Genomic DNA, 23,238 nt, shown 5'->3' on the forward strand with positions numbered 1-23,238 from the left:
TAATCCTGTGCGCTAACAAAGCGTTGAAGAAATCACTTTACCAGCGGCGGCGGCGAGCAGCTCATAAAACGGAGACCCAGAGAGAGAGAGAGAGAGAGGGGGGAGAGAGAGAGAGGAACACGCTGAGAGAAGAGAAATGACGGGGCCAAAGAGGAGACGCCGCCAAAATCAACGAAATGACAACGAGACATGCAAACAAATGCAGCGAAATGATGAGCTTCAGAGCTTGGCTTCGACGAAAAGTCTAATTTGTTGATAATTTGCGACCGCCGCCGCTGACCGCCAACGATGCCCCACGGCCACAGGCGCAGAGACACACAGAGAGAGGGAGAGAGGGAGAGGGGGAGAGAGAGAGAGAGAGAGAGGGAGAGAGAAGGCCAAGCGATACTTCCGCTAAGTCATAAATGGAAATGGAAATGCAGTCAAGAGTTTGAGCCGAAGGAGACTGAATTTAAAGACAGAAAAGAAGAATAAGGTGCTGGAAGATCAGAGGGAGAGAGAGAGAGAGAGAGAGAGAGGAGAGAGAGAGAGAGAAGCAGAGAAGCAGTTTAAGAAGACATTGAAGTTGGAGATGTAACGCAAAACAGAGAAACTTGAAGTCGACTCAGGAAAAAGGTGATGTGAATGAAAGGAAAAGAGCTGAAGTTGAAGATGCAGTTGAAGTTCAAGTTAAAGATCGACAAGTTGCACAAAGAAGAAGCAGCAGAAGTTGAAGCTGGTTGCACTTGCCTCGTCTTGTCTTGTCTTGGGTGCCGTTTGGATTTATGATGCGTTGCGCCAACTGCCAATTTAAAGGCCATTTGGCCAAGAGGCGCGATTTCGAACAAACTAAATTGCCATCAGCAGGGGGTGTAATACACATTTTCTCTTTGCTTTTCTTGTTTTCTTTTTTTTTTTTTGTTACTTCATTGACTTGAGGACAGTTGACGGATTGGCGGCAGCCGAAGTGAGCGTTGAACCTAATTAATTGCAGTTTAATGTGCGTGCAACGGCAGCTAAAGTAGAAAGTGCCAAGGAACAGTGGGAATGGAACACCAAAGTAGGCTAGCTACAAACTAAAACAGGCAGGGAAAGCGACTTGGGAAGGATCTAAGTGGGAAAATGGTGGAACAGCGGAATTGAAACAGTGATAAACTGAAATGGAACAGCGGAATTTTAGATGGGAAGTTTGTATTTCAAAACTATGCGATTGAATATTGAATAATGATGTCCATTGTGATGGCAAGCAGTTGCAAGGCGGAACGATGGAATTGGGCACGGTTGATTAAACGAATTTTGTGATCAATAACTTTCAAAGTGTGTTATCAAAGTAGAGCGGAACATTGAGAAAGTGAAACAGTGGCGTAAACGATGAGACAGTGAAACGATGGAAATGGGAAACAGTTAAATAAACTCGATATGTGATTGTAGCTTGCTAAACAATAGTGGAATAGTATGAAAATGAAGCAATGGATTGCAACACTGAGAATAGTGTTGAGAAAGTGAAACGATGAAATTGTGAAATGCCTAGTCAAAGTTATCAGAGTTGAGCGGAACACTGCGAGAAGTGGAATGTTGGAATTTTCAAAGAGATGAAGAATCAGATAAGAAAGTGAAACGATGGAAATGTGAAACAGTTAAGCGGAACACAGTTAGAATGTGGAACAGTGAATAGAACAAAGAAAAAGTGAATCGTTAAGATAGTAAAACTAAGTTGAGCGGAACAAAGTGAGAGAGTGAAACAGTGAGAGACAACAGACGAAGAAACAATTAAGAAAGTGAAACGATGGAATTTCGAAACAGTTAAAAGTGGAACATAGTGAGAATGTGGAACAGTGAATTGATCAAAGAAAAATTGAATCGTTAAGATAGTAAAACAAAGTTCAGCGGAACAAAGTGAGAGAGTGGAATAGTGAGAGACAACAGACGAAGGAACAATTAAGAAAGAAAATGGAACATAGTGAGAATGTGGAACAGTGCAATAGAATATGCATTCCACTCAAGTCGTTTCAAGTATTAAGGAAGAGGAAGCAGTTCATCAATTTCGCTATACCCTTCATCACTCACCCCTTGACTCTATAGTCTTCTTCTCCCTCTCTCTCTGTCTCTCGTTCCCTCTCTTTCTCTCATTCAGTACTCCAATGGGCTGTCATCAAATTTGTGTCCATTTGGCAGCCGTTGCTTTGATTTATGTGCACTTCACGCTTTGTCGCAATTGCTGCCACGCCCCTCCGCCCAAGCTACTAATGTTGCTTCTAAACACACACACACACATAGACAGAGAGAGAAAGAGAGAGAGAAGTGCTATGCTGTGTGGCATTATCCTGGACACGTGTGCGCACAAATTGATCCTTTATGAGCATTTTGCGGTTAATAATACTTTAACGTTGAACTTGGCATGAATGGAAGAGGGTGGAGGAGGAGGAGGCGGAGGAGGGGTCAATTGCTGGACAGACGCGCATGAATCCGTTGGATGCGGCATGCAGGCACGTGCCATCGCCACCGCCACCGCCACCGCCATTGAGAATGTCGCTGAGCCTTTAAGTGTAAATGATAAGCTAAGATGAGTTGCAGTTGTGTGTGTGTGTGTTTGGGGTTAAATCGCGCCACGCCGACAAACTTTGTTGTTTATGTTGTTTGTTTGTTGTTCTCAAAAAGCAAAAAAAGTACAAAAAAATGCTAGAGAGTGATGAGGGAAGGGAAGGGAAGGGAAGGAGCTCAGTAGCTGCTTGACATGTGACACCTTTTGTGAGCGAATGTCAACGACGTTGAACCTTTTGTTTAGAGCTTGGCTGCAAAGGCGCTTAAGAGTCGACGATCTTTCGCATCCTTCGCTGACTGCAACTCTAAGCGTATGTGTGTGTGTGTGTACATAAATCCCAAATGCCACTTCACACTTAATTTGCTCATAATGCCCAGCGTAATCCCCCCCGGGCGATGTCAGTCGATTTTCGGTGTCCCTTTCTGCCTGTTAATATCCTGGCAATTACGCTGACAACAACAATATTTGAAAATTGCATTAACAACAAGGACAACCACCACCACCAGCAACAGCAGCAGCAACAGCAGCAGCAGCAGCCACCCCCTTCTCCCTCTCTCCCTATCTCTCTCTTGTGTCCAGATTTTCTGCTGCATTGGATTCTTATCAGCTCCTTCACATATGCTGCTGCTGCCTTCTGTGTTAATACTTCTAATGTGACAAATTCATCCATCGACTTGTATACATTGAGCTGTCCTCTCCCTCTCTCTCTCTCTCTGCAGTTGTCCTTTTTTCAAGTGACGCTCAAATTCACAATCGCTGATAAGACTTAAATCTCTCATTCTTTCTCGTTTACTTTCTCTCCTCCCCAATCCCTTCGTTGATTGCTTTCATAATTTGTTCGTGCGTTTTATTTATTATTTTCATTTTTCCTTTCCCCCCTTATTTTATTTTATATTTTTTTCCATTTTGCCGCATTTTAATCTCTCGGCCGTCGACAAATTGCTCGAATTGCTCAGATCGTTGCGATGCGATAGAAAATGGCAACAAATGTTTTAATTTTCAGCGGCAGCTAAGCCAACGGCAAAAAGTGTTAAACTACAGAAAAGAACGAGAAATCTTTCCATTTCCACTTTTTGTTTTTTTTTTTGTTGACGGGGAAGTTTTCAAACTGGCCGCTAGAAGAAAAGTTGTGAAATCTACTTAAATTAGTTACGAATTAAACCATGGAGATTTTGAACATAATGGGGTAACTATTTAATAATTGCCAAAGCACGTGGCGATTGAACTTCAATAGAATGTGCATGAAAATAAAAGGTAATAAATCAAGAAAAACATAAGTAAGAAAGCTTCAGTCGAGTGTGATTGGCTGAGAGATACCCGGCATTCATTTTTTAATGAGAGTAAAGCAATATGGTATAAATTTGAAAATATAATATAAAAAATATTAAAAATACCAATATACCGAGATAGTGCAGTATTAATTTTAAAATATACCGAAAAATACTACAAATATACAATTTATAATGAAAATATACCAAATTAATATACCGCAAAAATACTAAAAAATATACTAAAGACTAAATTGATACCCATTTTGAATTAGATCGAAACAGTGCAGTAAAAATTAAAAATATACAAAATTATTATACCACAATAATACTGAAAATATACCAAAGGCTACATTTGGTATGTTGGAATAGCACTGAATTGAAAGTATACCAAAGAGTGCAAAGTAATAATACAATACATTAAAATATATATTTGAATTGAAATGAAATTATTTCGGAATAAAAACGTTTATTCTTTTAGCTTTAAATCGTTTCTATTTTTATCTATTTCATTTGCGAAATACTTTAAGCAATGCTCTGCACTGCATGACGAGTGGAAATTAATAAATTGCCTTTGTGGTTTCTGGCCTCGATAAGGCGAGGAACAGCTTGAGCTGCCACTCGGCCAAGAAGAAGAAGAAGAAGAAGGAGCCGAAGGAATTTGCATAAATATAACGGGGAGTTGCATATAAATCTTCTATATGCTTTCTATTTAACTTTTACTAAAGACTTCCGACACATTTCGCCAGCCAACTCACCCACCCAAAGCACTTGAAGCAACGTTGCTTAATTTGTGGCATGCGGTCTGAGTCTTAAGTGGGGGAGCGTGGGGGGACGGGGAGGGGAAGGCGCAAGTATGACAATGCACCTGCCTGCAGTTACTTTCAACACCTACACACGTCTCCTTTGGGCTTTGGGTTTTGCATTTGGGGAGGGTGCGACGATGGCGTGACTGGCCACCATTTCAATGCGGCGCCTCAAGTGGCCAACATCAGTCGCAGTCGCAGTTGAGGCACGATTGTCTCTGTGTGTGTGTGTGTTGGTGTGTGGCAAGTTGATTCGTGGCCTGTTTTGGCCCTGTTGCCCCCCGAGGCTTGTAACTTATCTAAATGCACGCAATTATTGAATATAATCGCTGGCCGCAAAACAAACAAAGCGAACATCGCATTGAAATTTGCATGCCGCCTTTTAGGCGATTTGCTGCGCTTCAGCTCCGCTCTTTAACTCACACACACTCACCGAGAAAACACAGAGCCCCGACTCTCGCATACTCTTCTCACTCTATTAATTGTTTACTTTTTTTTTCGCTTCTGCTATCTGCGCTTTGTCGCCGCAATTAAGCGCAATTTCCGCTGACTGTCAATTTGATTAAAGTATGTGAATGGCAACAAAAAAAAAGGTGCAGTGAAACAATGTTTTAATGCATTGCACTTTACTGCAATAAAATTAAATATTATTTCATGAATAGTTTATGAAATTTTAGAAATATATTATTATTTACTTTAAGTACATAGTTTATTATTAGTAATGTATATATTGTCAGCCTACTATCACAAAAAAAAAATATATATATATTCATTCACTTTATTTTTACTTTATTTAATTTCAAATAATATTCTAATTACAAAATTTTGAATTATATTATATTCTCTATAAATATTTTTATTTTGGACTTTAAATACATATTTTAGAATTAGTTATGCATATATTGTCAGCTTAGTATTTAAACAAAGCTAAAAGTGGTAAAAAAGCTCTATTATATATAATATTTTGCTAGTATATCCTTTAGTATATTTTAGTAATTTTATTAATTAATAAAAATGATAAAGGCTTACAAATAATTCTTCTCATTCACTCCATTTTCTCTTTTAACCTTTTCTCAAAGAACTTTTGCTCTCTGTTAGTTAGAAGATGGATCAGCAAGCAGGAAAATTTGTCACGAAAAAAACTATAATTAATAATTCCGCCCCTTGACACGCCCCTTTCCACTACGAACATCGACAAGCGGCATATGCCAAGTGTCATCGGAAATGCAATCGAGAAAAGTTAAAAAAAAACAACAGAAATGACAAAAAAAGCGAAAAATTATTAAAAACAAAACTGACATTAAATTGCGAATAAAATTTTGTTGATTTTCCTTTCGCATTTTCATTGGAATTTCGATTTTAATGTTTTCGTGGGCAAATTGCACATTTGTTTAACTAAATGGCAGAGTCGACGAGGACGAGGATGAGGACGACGAGTAAATTGCCCCTGGTGGCCATAAGCTGTCTTCAGTCAGAAGTTTCGTCTTCCGCTTGCAATTTAGACTTGAGCCTCGGGCTAAGTATGAGACTATCACAGACTATATCCGACTGACTGACCCCTATCCAAAGCTGACCTCAACCCCTAACATAAAATAGTATTTGCCTTAAGGCTGCATTTCTGAATCGTGGGCGTACGTCCGGTTCGCTCGTTCAGCCCACTAAATTTGCCAGTTGCTCTCTGTATTTACCTGGTAAATGCTTCTAGATAGCTAGTTGGGCCACGGGAAATGCCGGCGAACGCAGAGCCACAGCTTAAGCTAATATTAATCGATATATTTAAGTGTGCGATAAGTAAGGGAAATGGTAACACAATTATTTCGCAACATGCATTTAGTATGGAAAGATAAAGAATGGATGCGGCTTAAAACTATAATTATCGATTACAGATTTGACGATTATATTAAGATAAATAAGAAATGTAGTCCAAAGCTATAATTATCGATTACTGATTTGTTACAGATTTGACGACTATTGTAAGATAGATAATAAGAATAAATAGATCTACCATTAGCAATACTAGATTAAGTTAGTACAAATTGTTTGGAAACAAATCGTTATACACGTCGATAAAGGTTGCACCATTTTACAGACTATTCTTGTTAAGCTAGTTCACTCTATAAGTTTGTATACATTGTTTTGTATCGATAGCGATAACCATCGATAATTTTCTAACTTTTATGAACGCCATCTAGGCTTTTTTAGCTAATGTGTCATTTTAAGTATGTATAAATCGCTAAGTGCATGTTATCGATAAATATGAGAATCGATAAATAAATCGAGAACTTGTTGAAATATTCAGTATTTTAATGTACTATTTAAGTTCGCCGTCAAAGCTAGTATAAATAATGTTCTGCATTCTGTCGATAGCGATAACTACCAGTATATAAGTATATCGATAACTCTTAAAACATGCAGTATTTAACGCACTTTTCATTTAATGCATGTTTATTCTTCACGTTAGTGTAAGTTGCATTCTGCATGTTATCGATAACGATAACTACCGATATGTGTGTATATCGATAACTTTTAAGTACAAGCCTGCATGTACTTTTTACTTTGAGCTTCTTCATTTTTTAAGTTAGTATAAATCATTGTCTGCATTTAATCGATAACGATAACAACCTTATGTATGTATATCGAATATTTTTAGAAATGCTCAACTGATATATCGATAGCATATAGAAGCATCGTTAACTTTTTCATTTGGAGCTTGTTCATTCTCCCCCTTTCGTATTAATCGTTTTCTGCATTTTATCGATACCGATAGTAACTAAGCTATCGATAACTTTAAAAAACTGAAATTATGTAACGAACCCGTTCTTTTTGTGAGCTAATCCACTCTCAAACCAGTTGCAATTTCGACACTTTAACATTAATTTGAGTCGTCGCATCGCTTTGCCCGGCACTTTGTTGCTTTGCTGCTGTTGCTGCTGCTGCTTTGATGACAAATCTCACACGCTGTTGCGGCGCGCGCGGACGCTGTGCTGACAGACTGTCACGCCTCCATCTCATGCTGCCTCAACTCAACTCGACTCGACTCCTCGCAATCCATCCATCAATCCCCTCATCCAAGTCTCTGTTGCTTTTGCTCCTGCTTTTGGTGTCGCTTGCTTTGTACCCAAGTTGATTGCTTAAGCGAATTGCGGTGCCTGCCCCAGTGGGAGGCGACTCGGTCAGGGAATGGATGGGGGAAGCTGTGTACGTGTGTGTGTGTGTGTTGGCTCCCATGCACACACAAAAATATGCGACTAATTGAAGTTTATGTTTTCGTATGTTTTGTGGAGCTCCCCCGCAGTGTGTGTCTAGAGTGGAAGCGGAGGTGTGGAGGATTACTGGTGTACATTGACAGGCGACGGCGGCGACGGCGGTTTGCTGCTGATTTCCATGCAAATTGATGTTACAGCACAGTAAGCAGCCAATATTTCAGCTTCATTTCATAAATGCGCCCAGCGAATTCCCCAATCGCATCCAATCCAATCCCCGACGGCTCTCGTCACCAGCTATCCAGCTATCCAACCATCCAGCCATCCAACCAGGCAACAAACCAACCAACCAGGCAACCAACCAGTCAGTCATCCATCCATCAGTTGCCAAAGTTTGCATATCAAAGTTTATGGATGCCCCGATATCGATAACGACGTGCCACATGACAAGCCTCTTGACAGATTTTTATCTCCCTTTCTCGTTTTTTTTTTTTTTTTTGGTGTGCGTCCTTTTTATTATTCACACCTTTAATGTATGCATGGAAATTACTCAATTATTTACTCTGACATCATTTTGCGCCACAGTGTCGAGAGTCGAATGTGCCTAGAATTATGTAAGATAATAATTTCAAAGTGTTTACTACTTGATCAACTTGTTAAGATATTGTTTTATGGAATTGAATGTTAAGCTACAATTGGTATAAATCAAAATAAACTAGTTGATAATTTCATATAAGTCTTCATTAATAATAAACTCGAATTATAAATTACGAAATTTACATTGAAAGCATTAAATTCGAAATTTATCTATTATCTGATTTTTAATTTAACTCTAAACATTGTTTGTTGGTGTGAATAAAAATAATAAACGGGAAAATTATACATTTAGTTTCTGCAGTACTATCTTTAATAAAGTTGGTTAAATAAATAGGTTAACTAAGTTGAATTAAAATTCGAAAATATTGCTATGTTTTTTTCGCTTTTTAGCATTATTTCTAAAAAAGTTCAGTAAATCCGCTAAAAATTATGGAAGTTGCTTAAAAAATTATTTTATATGGCAAAAAAACAGCTGTTATAGGGTTTTTGGTGGATTTGCTTGATATATATATATATATATATATATATTTTTTCTTCTTCTTTATGGTATATTGAATGCACCATATATATAATGCGGTATATTTTGTATTCTATGGTATATTTTGAAATTGATATGCCTTATAATGTATTCGGTATATTTTGTACTTTACAGTATATTTAGAAAGTAATAGTATATTTTGAAAGTAATGGTATTCCTATATATCATATTTTTTATATTTTAGTATATTTTTTGGTATATTAAAATGTTAACTTTCAACACAAATCTTATTCAAAAATTGCCAAATTCATTGCACAATTTATATTTTTTGTAGCCACAAAAGATCTGTTGAGCTGTTGTCCAACACTGGCTCCTCGCTGGTCAACACTTGGTAGCGTTTTGTGGTCTGCGTTGCTTTCGGGCCAATTTGGCCAGCAATATTGCAGTAATTAGCAACATTTGGCTACCGACAACGATCGAGTTTAATTGACCGTGCCCACACACAAGTGACTGAGAGAGCTCAAGAGAGGTAGACAAATTGGGAAGAGAGAGAGAGAGAGAGGGAGGAGAATTCTGGCCAGAGAGAGAGAGAGAGAGAGAGATGACTTGTGGAGGGCAACTTGAATGTGGCAGCTTTGTGTCATTTGCCTTTAATGAACGGTTGCCTTCTCTTGTCTCTTTCTCCCCCTATTTCTATTTCTCTCTCTCTCTCTCTCTCTCTCTCTCTCTCTCTCTTCCTTCACCCTTCACTCCTCGTCACCCTTTCTAGAATATTGTTCTCGGCCGTTGCATTTATTGTCCTACCAAGCGTCGCTTTTGTTTTAAGCCAACAAACATTAACATCGCTGCCAATTTGTCGGCGGCGAAGGCGCAAACCAGAGAAACGCGCGTGTCTCGCCCTACCTCTCTTTCTCTCTTACTCTCTCCCTCTTGGTTTCCCTCTAGCTCTGTTTGTAGGGGAGAAGTGTGCACCAAAATGTTTACTTGGGGTGACTGACAACAAAATCGCCTCACGATGCAGCCAAACATAGCAAACTTTTTGTACTCGACAATTCATAAAAACTGCAATGAAAAATATTCAAATCATAAAGTTTTTTAATTTAATTACAATTTGTACGGATTCTTCACTTAATAAATAAATAATAAAAAAGAATACTAAAATGTACTAATAATATTTTAATTAAAATATAAACATGAGAAGCATTAAATGTTGTTGAATTGCTTTTAATCGCAAATCAATTTCAATGGATTTTTCCCCTTGTCGATTATAAAAAGTAAGAAAGCTACTTAAGGCTGAAGTTTGGTTGACTCAAGTACAGGTATTTCAAAGTCTGGCTATTGTTGAATTCGCTCTACAAATGAGGAAATATTAGGCATATAAATTATTAGAATTTATTGTAAATTTCATTCAAACAACAAACTTGAGTTGAAATTTGCAAAAATTGCCTGCTGGTCAGCTGCTCAGTTGTGTGTCCTTAGCTTAACTTGAACGTTGCACGTTGCACGTTGCAAGTTGCCGTTGCCTGAAGCGCTGCTTGCATGTGGCAACGTTGCACGCAATGCACTCAAGAGAAAGAGAAAAAAAAGAAAACAAAACAGAACAGAACAGAGAACAACGAACAACGAACATTAAACGCTGTAGACATGGACATGGTCATAACTGTGCAGTCGACAGTCGTCAGTCAAGAGTCGAGAGTCGAGAGTCGAGAGAGAGAGAAGCCGAATGTAAACACAGTAAGCAGTCGGTTTTACTGCCCAAAACAACTTTGACCAACTGGCATATAGCGAGGCACTTGGCATCAGCTTTTGGCCTAATAAATGCACTAATTGCGGTTAAATGCATTTTGCATGCAATTATTATCATTAGGGGTTGGCGCTCTTGCTCAACAACCCGCCTCGAACTCCTTACCTTCCACATCCATTTGCAGTCCTCCTTTACCCATGTTGATTATTAATTTTAAATGCAACTCTCGTTTTTTGTTGTGTGTATTATGCTTATCGACAAATTGAATACACTTCTCCTAGATATTTCTATTAATTTTAACCTCATTCCTTACCTTCATGTTTGCCTTGCTTGACAATCTGGTATATTTTATAGTATATGGTATATTGCGAACTTTGTACTATATCAATATACCAAATATATTTTAGTATTTTTGCGGTATATCTGGCATGTTTTGAACTCTATGGTTTATTTCGAATTTAGTACTATACCAAATATATCAGTATATTTTTAGTACTTTTGCAGTATATCCAGTATGTTTCGACAATCAAGCCAATTAGTATATTTTGTACTCCACAGTATACTTTGAATGTAGTACTATATCAATATACCAAATATAAAACTTTTGTGTTTTAGTATTAAATTGGTATATTTTTAAATTAAATTCCTCACTGCTTTCTTATTCATTTTTGTTTTTAATTACACTCACCAAACTCCAATGTTTATATTTATTATTCTCGACAAATTGAACGCACTTCTCCTAGATATTTCTATTAATTTTATTTAGACAAAAAAAATTTTGTTTTTTTTTTTATATTCGTTTTTTTCTTTTTTTGTTTTGTATTCTTTTTGGATTACATTTACATTTTACATATACAACGAGCACATTTTTGTTTACACTAATATTACAAAAAAAAAAACTCTTTAAATAATAATAAAAAAAAAATTAAAATGCAATATCTATTTAATTGTTAAGTGTATTCTGTATGTGTCTTAACTTATGCACATGTTTTTTTTTTTTTTTTTGTTTTCTTAGTGTCGTTTAAATTTATTTGTTTTGGCTGCGCATCTCTTTTGTTTCTTTACAACATTTAAATAAATTATTTTTGTATGCATAATATATATACGAATTAATTGTATTTTTATAGCCTACAACCTAACCTGGGGCCAAAAAAAAATATGTATTTATATGTCTTATTCTATTTACGCGTTTAATAATTGTTGTTGTGGTTAAATTTATTGAATTTCTTTGTTTTAATAAATTACTAAAAGCAAAACGAAATAAATAGCAACACGCACGCAAATACAATATAATACAACACTAGCACACACACACACGCACACATACACTCATACTCACTCACACACACACACTCACGCACTTCCTCATACACTCACTTATAAACTCTCTCTCTCTCTCTATTTCTCTCTCTCTTACACCAATTTTTCTGCCCACTTCATTTCATTTGTTTAACAACGTTGCTGAATTCGCTGTGCTATTTTCCGCTATGTTTTCCTACGCTGCTGAATTTGCTGTGTAATTTTCCGCTGCGTTTTCCTACGCCTCAAACCTGCAGCTGATCCTCATCGTCGGACTGCGCCTGTGAACCACTGTCCACCGATCGCCCGGGCGGACTTCCCGGATTCAGCGTCGGACTCGGCGTCGACGGCGGATGCGCTGGCGATGCGCCCGCTGAGGCGCTGCAGCCCAACGCCTGTCCTGGCGATCCGCCAGCCAATGCCAGCGGCTTGTGTATGTGTCCCCCTCCTCCTCCTCCTCCTGCACCTCCTCCTCCTCCAGCTGCTGCTGATGTTGGCGGTGCTGAAGCGGCGCCACCAGCCGCTGATGCGCCACCATTTGCTGCAGCTGCGGCGGCCGCTGCACTTTGATAGTAGCTGCTGAGGGACGACAACGAACTGGAGGCGGATAGATGCGAGAAGGGCGTGGCTGCTGCGCCCAGCGGTCCAACGCCCACACTGGGCACGCCCGCATACAGATTGTAGGGCAGCGGCTTTTGCATCGCAGCCGCTGCTGCCGCCTGACGATAATAAATATCAATGCTTGAGTGCGGCGGCGCTCCATGCGCTGCTGCAGCGGCGGCTCCAGCGCCCGCTGCTGCCGCATATGGCCAGGCGCCCAGGTACGGCGAGCCTCCGTACAAACGCTGAAACGCTGCAAAGTTGCCGGCCTCGGCGAGCAGCTCCAAGCCAACGGCAGTCTGACGCTTCCACTTGGTTCTGTGCGGGAGAAGCGAGAGTGAACAGAGAAAAAGTTTCAGTTTAGTATATTCAAATATATGCTTTTAATTGCTTAGAAGCGAGACTCTTAACTATTTGAATTGAATTCAATTTTAGAGAGCAGATGGAAGAGTTCTTGTTAAGTTAAATACGAGTATAACAAGAAAGTGTGTTCGACTGAATAAGTGCAAAACAGTGCGGTTTTATTCATAAAATATACAAAATTTTGGATTATGTTATACCAATATACCAAAACGGTATTTTTCGGTATTTTTGTAGTATATTAATTTGGTATACCGCGCTGTTTTGCTTTTATTCAAAATGGTGAGCCGGTAGTTTTCTCACTTGTTTATTTATTTCTCTATATCAATTAAAAGTTCAACATTACGTTCCTTTTATTTACACTCTTTACACTTCTTTTTACTGTTTTTTCTATTCTAGCAAATTGTTCTAATTAACATTATTATTTATCTGTATTAATGATAGTGGTGGAATTTAAACCGTTTAAGTAGAAACTGAATAGAAACTCATTTTTTGTTTTCTTTTAAATTTTTCACCATTTTTCTTCTATAAATTTATTTTTTTATTGTTTTTTTTTTTATTTTATGTTATTTTATTCATCATTTTGTATTTATTTTACATATTATGTTCATGCTACACATCTTTAACCACAATTCAAGCTTTTTTCTATTATTTGGATTCCTATTTCTTTCCTATTTATAAAAATAAAGTCATTTTCTTTTAACTAGAAGTTTTTAGTTTTAGTTTTGAATTACCTGCGATTTTGATACCAGGTCTTCACTTGGCAGTCGCTCAAGTCCAGCTTATGCGCTAACTCTTGACGCTCCTGAACGCTGAGATATTTCTGCCTCTCAAAGGATTTCTCCAGCGTCTGCAGCTGATGATCGGTGAAAGCGGTGCGCGCCTTGCGCTGCTTCTTGCTGAGACCGCTCATGTCGCTGGTTGAACCGCTCTTGATGCTGTTGCCATCATCGTCTTTGGCACCTGGAAGCGAGCAGAACGAGAAGCAAAATGCATTAAGTGGCAGTCGATAATAAGACAGAGAACAGATAGACAAATAAGAAGTGGAGAAAGAGAGAGAGAGAGAGAAAGAGACATAGGTAGAGTTAAGTATATGTTAATATATACTTAATATTATATTCTTATCTTCTTAATACTATAATATTCTTAGTACATTTAAGTATATTCTTAATACTAGAATATTCGTAGTATATTTTTCATACTATAGTATTTTAGTATATTCTTAATACTAGATACTAAAGTAGGCTTATATATACTATAATATTTTAAATATTTTCTTAGAATTTTATTCTTAATACTTGAATATTCTTAGTATATTTTTTATACCATAGTATTTTCAAAATATTTTAGTATATTCTTAATACTAGATACTAAAGTATTCTTATATATACTATATTATTTTTAATATTTTCTTAGCATTTTATAGTATATTCTTAATACTATAGTATTCTCAGTATATTTTAGTATTCTTAGTATATTCCTTATACTGTAGTATTACTAGTATATTTTAGAATATTCTCAGTACTCTAAAATTAATAGTATTTTGTGCAGTTAAGTAATATTTCTCTTTCTTTTTTTCTCCCTTTCTCTCTCTCTTTGTTGCTCTCCATTTAGTACATTAATTGTATGCAAATTTAACTGATTGCGGTTGTGCGATAAGACGCTGAGGCCTGCAGGCTTACACGGCCATGGTCATGGCCATGGCCAAGTGGCTTTGGCTTTGTCTTTGTCTTTGTCTTTAGCGTTTGCTTCTGGGCCAACGCACACAACCGTTAAATTGGTTAAAGCGAGAACTTGCCAAGTGCGCAGCGCATTGTTAAGTCTACGACTTTTCGGCCATTGGTCTGAACAGTTTTGCCTAAGGTAACGCAAAAGTAAAAAACGCAGCCCCAAAAATTGTATTGGCCAATTATGAAAAAACGCACCGAAAAAAAAAAAGGGAAGAGTATAAATGCAAGCAGTGAAATCAAGTGGCATTCTTAAGGGCAAATCACAGTGCAGCAATTGCCTTGCCTCTCCCTCTCTTTCCCCCTCTCTCTCTCTTGCTCTCACCCTCTCTCTCACTCGCTTTTGTGTAGCTTAGTCTGCAGGGCAACAAGCGGCGACTACCGTTTATAAAAGTTCCAATTGCGCACAGGAAATTGCTGTAATAAATGGCAGCTTCATCTGTCCAGTGACACACGCACAACACACACACATACACACTTGCACAAACACACACACACACACACACTTTTAGCTGTAGCTGCCACAACAAAGTTGAAGCTCTGAAGCGTCTATTAAATGGCTTTAAATGCATTTTTTTTTGTTGTAGCTAGCTTTTGCTGTTCATAACAATTTGCACAGTTTAATGAGTGCCAAGCAAAGACCAAGAACGAAAGAGAGAGGGAATGTGAGAAGGAGAGGGAGAGAGAGAGAGAGAGGCATATCTGGATGGCAGAGACAACGATTGCGCAGCCCTAAACATATATAATTATATTTTGTAGCATGCCTAACTGAAAATTGCACTCTACATTCTATCCCCCACCCCCTCACCGCTCCCTCGCTTGCTGCCACGCCCAATAAAAACAAAAAAAAAAACAATAATAAAATACTAATAGAAGCGCTGCCATTATCATTCGTTTGCTGTGTTCGCTGTTTAAAACAATTTTGCTGCACATTTAGGAATGGCGCTCAAAAAGTGACTAAGAGAGCGAAAGAGATGGAGATTTAGGGAGAGGAGGAGGAGGAGGCGAAGGAGGGGGAGTTGAACAAACAAAGCGTGAAAATGCAATTTTTCAACAGCGGCAGCACAAGCAACTAGAACATGGCATGTTCGTGCAATTTTTACAGTTTGTTTTGCAAAGCGACTTCGCCCCCCCTGACACAAGGCAAAAAAAAAAAAAGACTCAGGCAACGAACTTGCCCTCGCATTCACTCAGACAAAACAAACAGACAGACAGACAGACAGCGGCTCTGATGGACGGTTAGAGTAACAAATGGATTTGCATTCCGATTGGTTATCACGAGATACACAGACAGACAGACGGACAGACAGACAGACGGACGGACAAAATATAGACATTGCCAGAGACAGAGACAGAGCTAGAGAATGCGATAAATTAGTCAATCAATAAAATATTCTATTTACCTGTTATTATCGAGCATTTCAATTACAGCATTTTGCCAACGGTTGACATTCTATTTGGAATTGGCAACAATGCCAACCGAAAGTGCAAAGCTCAAAAGTCACAAAGTTAAACTATCGAATGCAATATTATTAATGGCAACATGTGCTTAAGTGTTGACAGCGTTTTTATTGAGGAAAGCAAAGCATATGATTAGCTGCTTTCTATTTTCATGTGGTTGTAGCAAAAAAGAATACTATAGTATTAGGAATATACTGAAAAAATACTAAGAATGTTATACTTTTAAGAATATACAAAAAAAATGAAAAGAATTCTACAGTATTAAGTATTTGCTAAAAGGTAATACAATTTCTTAGTATTAAGAATATACTAAAAATATATCAAGAGTGTGATACTATTTAGAATATACTTCTAAATACTACGAATACTTCAGTATAATGAATAAATTTCGAAATACTAAGAATATTTTAGTTTAATAATATACTGTAGTATTCACAAACATACTCAGAATATTATTAATGTCATAGTATTAAGTATAACCCAATACAAACGAACAATACTATAGTATTAATAATATGCTAAATAGCATGTTGAGCAGTAGATGTTGCTGACATTAGATCTTAATTTTTATCGACCGTAAATACAGTTTTGATATTGAACTAAAATATGCCTGAAATTTCTTTATTTGAGACATACATTTGTATAGAAAGATTCTTGCAGCGTTTTTTAGTAGAAAGCTGTTCTAAATATCTCAGTACATTACTTCTTAGCATTTATTTATATAATAAAATGTTATATTATAAGACAAAGCAACTAACTGCTTGAGGCATATTAATTCATTTTCATTAAGAGGCAAAGTAAATTAATAATTTATTTGTTATATTAAATCTAGTATTGAATACTAAATTGAATTTACAGAACAAAGAGTGCTGGCTGCTGGGGCCTTCAACTCGAGTAGAGAAAAACATTAGTTGCTTTGACGATATATTTTTATATCATTCCCAATTGAGGACTTTAAGTATTAGTTCTTTCTTCGAGTACTAATATAATAATAAGAATGTTATCGGATTATATTAATATTGGCATATGCAAAGTCAAATCAAATTCTAGATATTTATGGATCATTAGATTGTTCTAAGTTCAGTTTAAGCAATAAAAATATGCAATCTCAAATCGAGATCTAGATATTTATTATTATTGTGGGTATTACGAATCAATATACTATATAATCTCAAATGAAAATCTTGATATTTATGGATTGTTGGATTATTCTAAGTACTACGAAAGTTCAGTTTAAGTTTTCAAATCGAAATCTAGATATCTGTAGATTCGATTTTGAAACCCATGCTGATGTAAATTTGTTCACAGCTTTCTCAGAGCACTTGGCACTAAGTGTAAAAGTGCAAGTTATCGCAATAATTATGTATGCAAATAGTTATGAGCTGCTAAGAAAAGTACCTCATTATTCAGTTATTATATTGATATGCTAATTTTGCGACTCGAGTGCTTGGTTTACCCTTGTGTTCATTTTGTTCTTTTTGACTGCCCTGAACGCGAGATCCCGCCCGAAAAGTATACAGAAGCTCACCTCACCATTACTACAAACGCTGTGATTATCCATGTGTCCGCTGCCGCCGCCGCCGGCGCTGCCCCCCGCCTCATCGCTGTCGCAATCCTCGTTCTCCTCATGATAATCGCTGCTATCATCCAGCTCCGCAGCCGATGGCGTTGCACCTTCACTTCCACCTCCAACTCCGACTCCAACTCCGACTCCAGCGGCAGCAGCTGCCGCAGCAGCAGCGGCGACTGCAGCATTGTTGCGTGCAGCGGCAGCAGCGGCGGCAGCGGCATAATGCTGTTGCATGGCCGCCGCATATTGTGCCACATTGAGACCGTTTGAACCCATTTGCGTGGTGGCGCCACCAAAGTGCGAAAGTTTCGCGACATGCGACGGATGCGAATGCTGTGCATGATGCGGATGCGATGCCAATGGATGCGGATGCGGATGTGGATGCTGATGGGCGTGGGCGTGGCCATGCAAATGGGCGTGGGCGTGGGCGTGACTATGCGGTGATTGATGCTGTGGCGGCGGTGGCGGTGCCAAACCCAACGAAGGCGGCGGTGATGAAGCGGCCGCTGAATCCGTGTCCAAATGTTCGCTGCTTCCGCTGTTGTTGTTGTTGTTGTTGCTTAGAGTGTTGTTGTTGTTGTTCGTTGTAGTGTTGTTGTTGTTGTTGTTGTGATGTTGCTGCTGCTGCTTGTAGAAGGCAGCAGCACTGGCGGCAGCTGCACTGCCCGCTAGAATATCGTTGATCATGAAACGCGATCGATTTGGCTTTAAGTTCGATGTGGACATGTTGACCGCCGGCGGCTGTGGCAACTGTGTGTAATGTGATTGCTGATGCTGTTGCTGCTGGTGAAGCTGAAGATACTGCTGCTGATGATGATGATGATGATGTTGGCTCAACAGCTGGTGATGATGATGCGCAAGTGGCGACGGCTCGATGCTGTTCGCAGTTGTTGTTGGCAGCGTTTGGGTTAAAATGCTCATTGAGTCTTTCATTGCCGTAGCACTTTTTTTTTGTTGTTATTTACTTTTGTTTTTTTTGATCACACTCACTGATATACACAAAAACACTTTCGAGCACTAAACAAAAATTGTAGAAATGTAAATTTGTTTTGTAGAAATTTGTTCGTCAATTGGTTTTTCGCTTTTGCAATTTTTCTGTGTGTGTGTGTGCGTCGCCTGCGCTGAGGAGAACGTCGCGCTGTGGCTGCCAAAACGAGACTAAACGCACCTGCAGCACGGCAGCGGCACAAAACTCCGACAACGGCAACGTCAACAGCGACGACGTCGTCGGCAACAATTTTGCCACTTTGTCATAGGCGGTGGTGGCTGCTGCTGACTTTGCTGTTGCTTTTTTGGTGGTGGCTTTGTTTGCGCTGCGTCTGAGCGAGCACGCTGCTTGAACACATCACTATCCTTCTCTGTCTTGCGTTCTCTCTTGTTCGTTCGCCTCTCGCACACAAAGCAATTTGCTGTCTCGCTTTGGCACAGCGCCATGTTGTTAGCTGCGCTCTGCTGTGGTGAGTTTCTTCAACCAGCGTTGACCAGTTTTTATAGCAACTCGGAGAGCGAACAACACACGAACAACTGAACACACACACACACACACACACACACACACACACACACACACACACACACTGTGGCAAATGTCGGTCAAACAGCGGCGAAACGATTTGGCAACAATTTTTGTGCGTTTTTTATTTCTTTCTTTCTTTGCTTTTTTGGCAAGTGGACAGCGCGCGCGATCGCTGCAGTTGGCAGCGCCAGCAAACAAAATGGCTACCACTCGTAGACTAAAACAAAAAGTTGCATCTCATCCTATTTGAACTTTGACAATTGCTTTGCCAAAAAAAAAACAAGACGCGTTCAATTTACTGGCATTTTATGCAAATGAAGCAATTTACTTTTTATTATTTGCTCGCCATAAATTGAAATACGCCAATCGATTGTTAACAAATTAACAAAAAGACGCGAATTAATCAAGTTCAAGCTGTAATCCACTAAAATATATTGTCCAAAAAAAAAAAGTTCATTTTTGTGGAGAATTTTAATTAATCAAAATATATTGATAATGAAAAAAAAAAAAACAAAAACATTTGAGAGCAACGACGTTTTTATTAAAAGTAATTCTGCACTTAATTTACATTTAATACTAAAATAAAATTACTTGTCAACAAATATGGAGCGACAATTCGTATTTTTATTAGAAGGAGCTCTTCTTCTTTTATCAAAACATATTGCTTACAAAAAACCCCATTTAGAGCAATGCGTTTTTATTAAAAGCAATTCTACACTTATTTAAAATTAAATACTAATATAAAATGTACATAGTATGATATTTCAAGCAAAATTTCTTATACAAAATATTGAATTTTTTTTTTATATATATTCCTAAATAAGTTCTGTACGATACTAAACATCATCCTACATAGGTAAAATTGTTTTCAGGTTAAGTCAATACATTTACATTACATTATATACCTTGTTTTAATTATTAATAATAAAATTTTTAAAATAAAATGCAAATTTAAAAATTATTGCTGCATAAGAATAAGCTTTTCTTTTCTTTTATAAATATAAATGAAATATGAATACACATAGTTAGTTTCATATTTGGCACCCTAAATGAGCAATAAATACAAAAACTTCTACATTTTTTTTTTTAATTTCTAAATAGATTCTATACGATGCTTAAAATTCCTCCATACTTAAAGTTGACTAAGTAATGTTGAATAACATTACTTTACTGTACATAATAATCCTTAATATTAATAATTTAATATATTTTTCATTATTAATTCAAGAACATTCGTCCATAAAAAGTGTTTTCTTAAAATTAGACCACTTTAAGAACAAATTCTTAAAATTTAGAACAAAATTACTAGATTTCGATTATAAAATTAAAAATTTACCAAAATTTCCATACATTTTTAATCTAGTTTTGAGTGTTTTCGTTCATAACTTAATTTAGTTGAACTGTCGAGAACCATTTTTCATTACATTCTAAGATAGGATGTCCTGACTTCTGGGTCCATACAATAAGTTGTCATTGTTTCGTATTTCGATTGATGTTTAGTATTATTAGTATTTTATATTATTCATATTCATATATTTATATTCATTATTTGCTTTTTAATAATTTGCTTTTAATTTGTCTGTAATGTATTATATGTATTATATTCTCTATGTTTTCTTGATTCATTGTCTTCCCAGACAACTCTATGCTCTCCTTTTTTTACGCTTAATGCCAGCAAGTGGTCAGCGCCATTCTAGCCAGAGTTGGCAGGGCACGGCAGATCAGAGCAGCTTCTGTGCTGTTTAGTTTTTCTTTGAGCAATTTGTGTGAGCGAGCGCCAATTAAAATTTCACGCCAATAGCTCAGGCCTAAGCATTAAAGTGGCCACATGTTGCCCCCGAGTAGAGCATTAACCCAGGACTAATTACTTCTCACAGCGGAAGTGCGTAGACACAAGTCGAGACCAAAGAGAGACAGAGAGAAAGAGAGAGAGAGAGACTCGAAAATGCAATTTGTCGAGCGGCAAACGTTTGATTGATATTGATTCGGACATGAAATTGGAGTGATGTGAATGTGAATTGAGGAATTGTGAAATTGTGGAGTTGCAGGTCAGGTCATTAGTTGTTTTGTTAGTGCGGTTAGGCGCAACGAAAATTAGAGCAGCAACTGACAGAGAAATAACAACAGGACGTCAGTCAGGACGATGACGATGAGGATGACGATGATGAGAGGAAGGACGAGACGCATGCGCGCGCTTCAATTGCGGGCACGAACATTTAAAATAATTAGTGTTTTGTGTGCCAGGATCCGAACCGATGACTGACTTTGTCTCTCTCTTTCGTTCTCTGATGACGGTTATTGCATTTAAATGCATATAATTGCGGATATATACAATACGAATGCGAGTCGAAGTCGTAGTTGAAGTCGAAGTCGTATCCTTGCGGTTGCGACGCGCTCTCTTTTTGCGGTCGAATTCCAATTGAATGCTTAAAATAATTGTACAAAAGTCGCCAACCGCAATGCGCAGTTGCCGCATTGCCAGTCTGACAGTTGCACCCTCTTCTACCCCACCTCTCCCTCTCTCTCTCTCTCCCTCTCTCTTCCCCCTGTCTCTCTTAGCTGGCCAGTTTTTCCGGTCGCATTGTGCAAAAGACTTTCCACCAACAAAGTTGCGCCACCTTCTGCACATTCTGCGAATTTTGCCCGACTGCCGGACTAACTTGACTGCTGCTTGGCTATCTAACTATCTAATTAGCGTGTTTGTTTGCCGGTTAATGTTCACTAATTTATTGACTCGAGCTGCCTTATCAATGTATTTGCTCTGCTGTTAACAACATCCGCAACACACATACAGTCACACAGCCTTTCCCCCTCACCTTACCTCAGCATTGCCTTTGCCAATTTATCATAAGCAAACAGGCAACCAAAGCACCTCAAGATATTAAATCCACATTGACGCCGAATCTGCGTCTTGTTTGGGCATCGGAAATGCGTTGGATTTTTAGTTAGAAAAACGCAGCTTTTCTTTTTAAGACTTTGCTGCGTTTTAAGCTAATTCATTGATCTATTGCTAACTTCATTAGGTACAACTTTTTTATTATAAAATTCTTGTACTTAATAAATGAACATTCGTACAATAGTTAAATTATTTAGCAAGAAAAGTATAACTTAGCTAAAATTACGAAAATTACTTGTGTTAAATTAGCATTATAAAAATCAAAAATGATTTAAATTATTGTTTCATTTCTTAAGTGAACAATTTTGTAATGAGATCAATCATAATTTTTCTAGGTTCTCAGTATCATATCGTACTTTTAGAATAATAAAAAATGTTATTAAAAATATGTTACATTAAAATAATTATTATGTAATGTGCTGTAATTAAAAATTCATTTATTGCAATAAATTATATAAAATTGTTTTTGGCAAATGTCAGCTCATTAAATATTATTTTGCTAAACAGCTCCAGTCAAGCTAAAGTTCACTTTAAAATAGTTTGTTGTAAATTTCACTCTTTATAAAGTGTTTGTAGTTATTCATACCAGAGTAGCAATGTTTTGTAACTTTGAGTCTACAGGAAACGTATATAATTGATATATGGAGGCATCTCCAGTCAATCTAGTATATTTTGTAGTCTAGTCCGGTATATTATGTATGTATTAGTATATTGATATACCAAATGTGTACTCTATGGTACATTTCTTTTGTAGTATATCGATATACCAAATATAGTTGTCGGTATATTTCAGTATTTTTTCGGTATATTTGTATATTGGTGGTATATTTTAAGAATTATTGAAAATGGCTTGTTGGGTTGGGTCAGTATATCAGTCGGTATATTGGTAATTACGATAGTATATTTCAAGAATTCTACTGTTTTGTTTTACTTTGGATAGCGAGTATCTAAAAGGCGATCACACTCGACTATTCCTTTCTTGTTACAGCACGATAAATTACAAAAAAAAAATCGTTGACTTCAACACTAAATTAAACATTTTCAAACATGAATCAAAATTCGCTAATAAATCACAGTTGAACCTCAAACTATTATCGATGTGCTCTAATTCTTGTTAGTTCCTGAAGTCTCTCTCTCTCTCTCTCTCTCTCTCTCTCTCTCTCTCACTCACTCTATGTATGCAAATGTTGTG

General features: G+C 37.5%; 1 protein-coding gene across 3 annotated transcripts; it reads right to left on the reverse strand.

The window, feature by feature from the left end:
• Positions 1–11,484: 11,484 nt before the first annotated feature.
• On the reverse strand, positions 11,485–18,606 carry LOC132796938 (homeobox protein B-H1). Of its 3 annotated transcripts, none has more exons than XM_060808302.1 (3): positions 17,593–17,653; positions 13,611–13,839; positions 11,485–12,834 (listed from the first exon to the last, which is right to left on the reverse strand). In XM_060808302.1, exons 2-3 carry the CDS (start codon positions 13,787–13,789, stop codon positions 12,162–12,164), a joined length of 852 nt encoding a protein of 283 aa, XP_060664285.1. In that variant the 5' UTR covers positions 13,790–13,839; positions 17,593–17,653; the 3' UTR covers positions 11,485–12,161. The 3 variants fall into 3 exon arrangements, with proteins under 3 accessions (XP_060664285.1, XP_060664283.1, XP_060664284.1); XM_060808300.1 differs by having other exon boundaries at positions 11,489–12,834; positions 17,598–18,606; XM_060808301.1 differs by lacking the exon at positions 11,485–12,834 and having other exon boundaries at positions 13,685–13,839; positions 17,593–18,606.
• Positions 18,607–23,238: the final 4,632 nt, after the last annotated feature.

This window comes from Drosophila nasuta, chromosome X, assembly GCF_023558535.2.
Source record: "Drosophila nasuta strain 15112-1781.00 chromosome X, ASM2355853v1, whole genome shotgun sequence".
Lineage (NCBI taxonomy): Eukaryota > Metazoa > Arthropoda > Insecta > Diptera > Drosophilidae > Drosophila > Drosophila nasuta.

Coding starts and splice junctions, on each gene's coding strand:
- LOC132796938 (XM_060808300.1), bottom strand. CDS start 18,567: ATGAAAGACTCAATGAGCATTTTAACCCAAACGCTGCCAACAACAACT. Junction 13,840..17,597: donor TCACAGCGTTTGTAGTAATG/GTGAGGTGAGCT, acceptor GCTCGCTTCCAG/GTGCCAAAGACGATGATGGC. Junction 12,835..13,610: donor ACCTGGTATCAAAATCGCAG/GTAATTCAAAAC, acceptor TCTCCCGCACAG/AACCAAGTGGAAGCGTCAGA.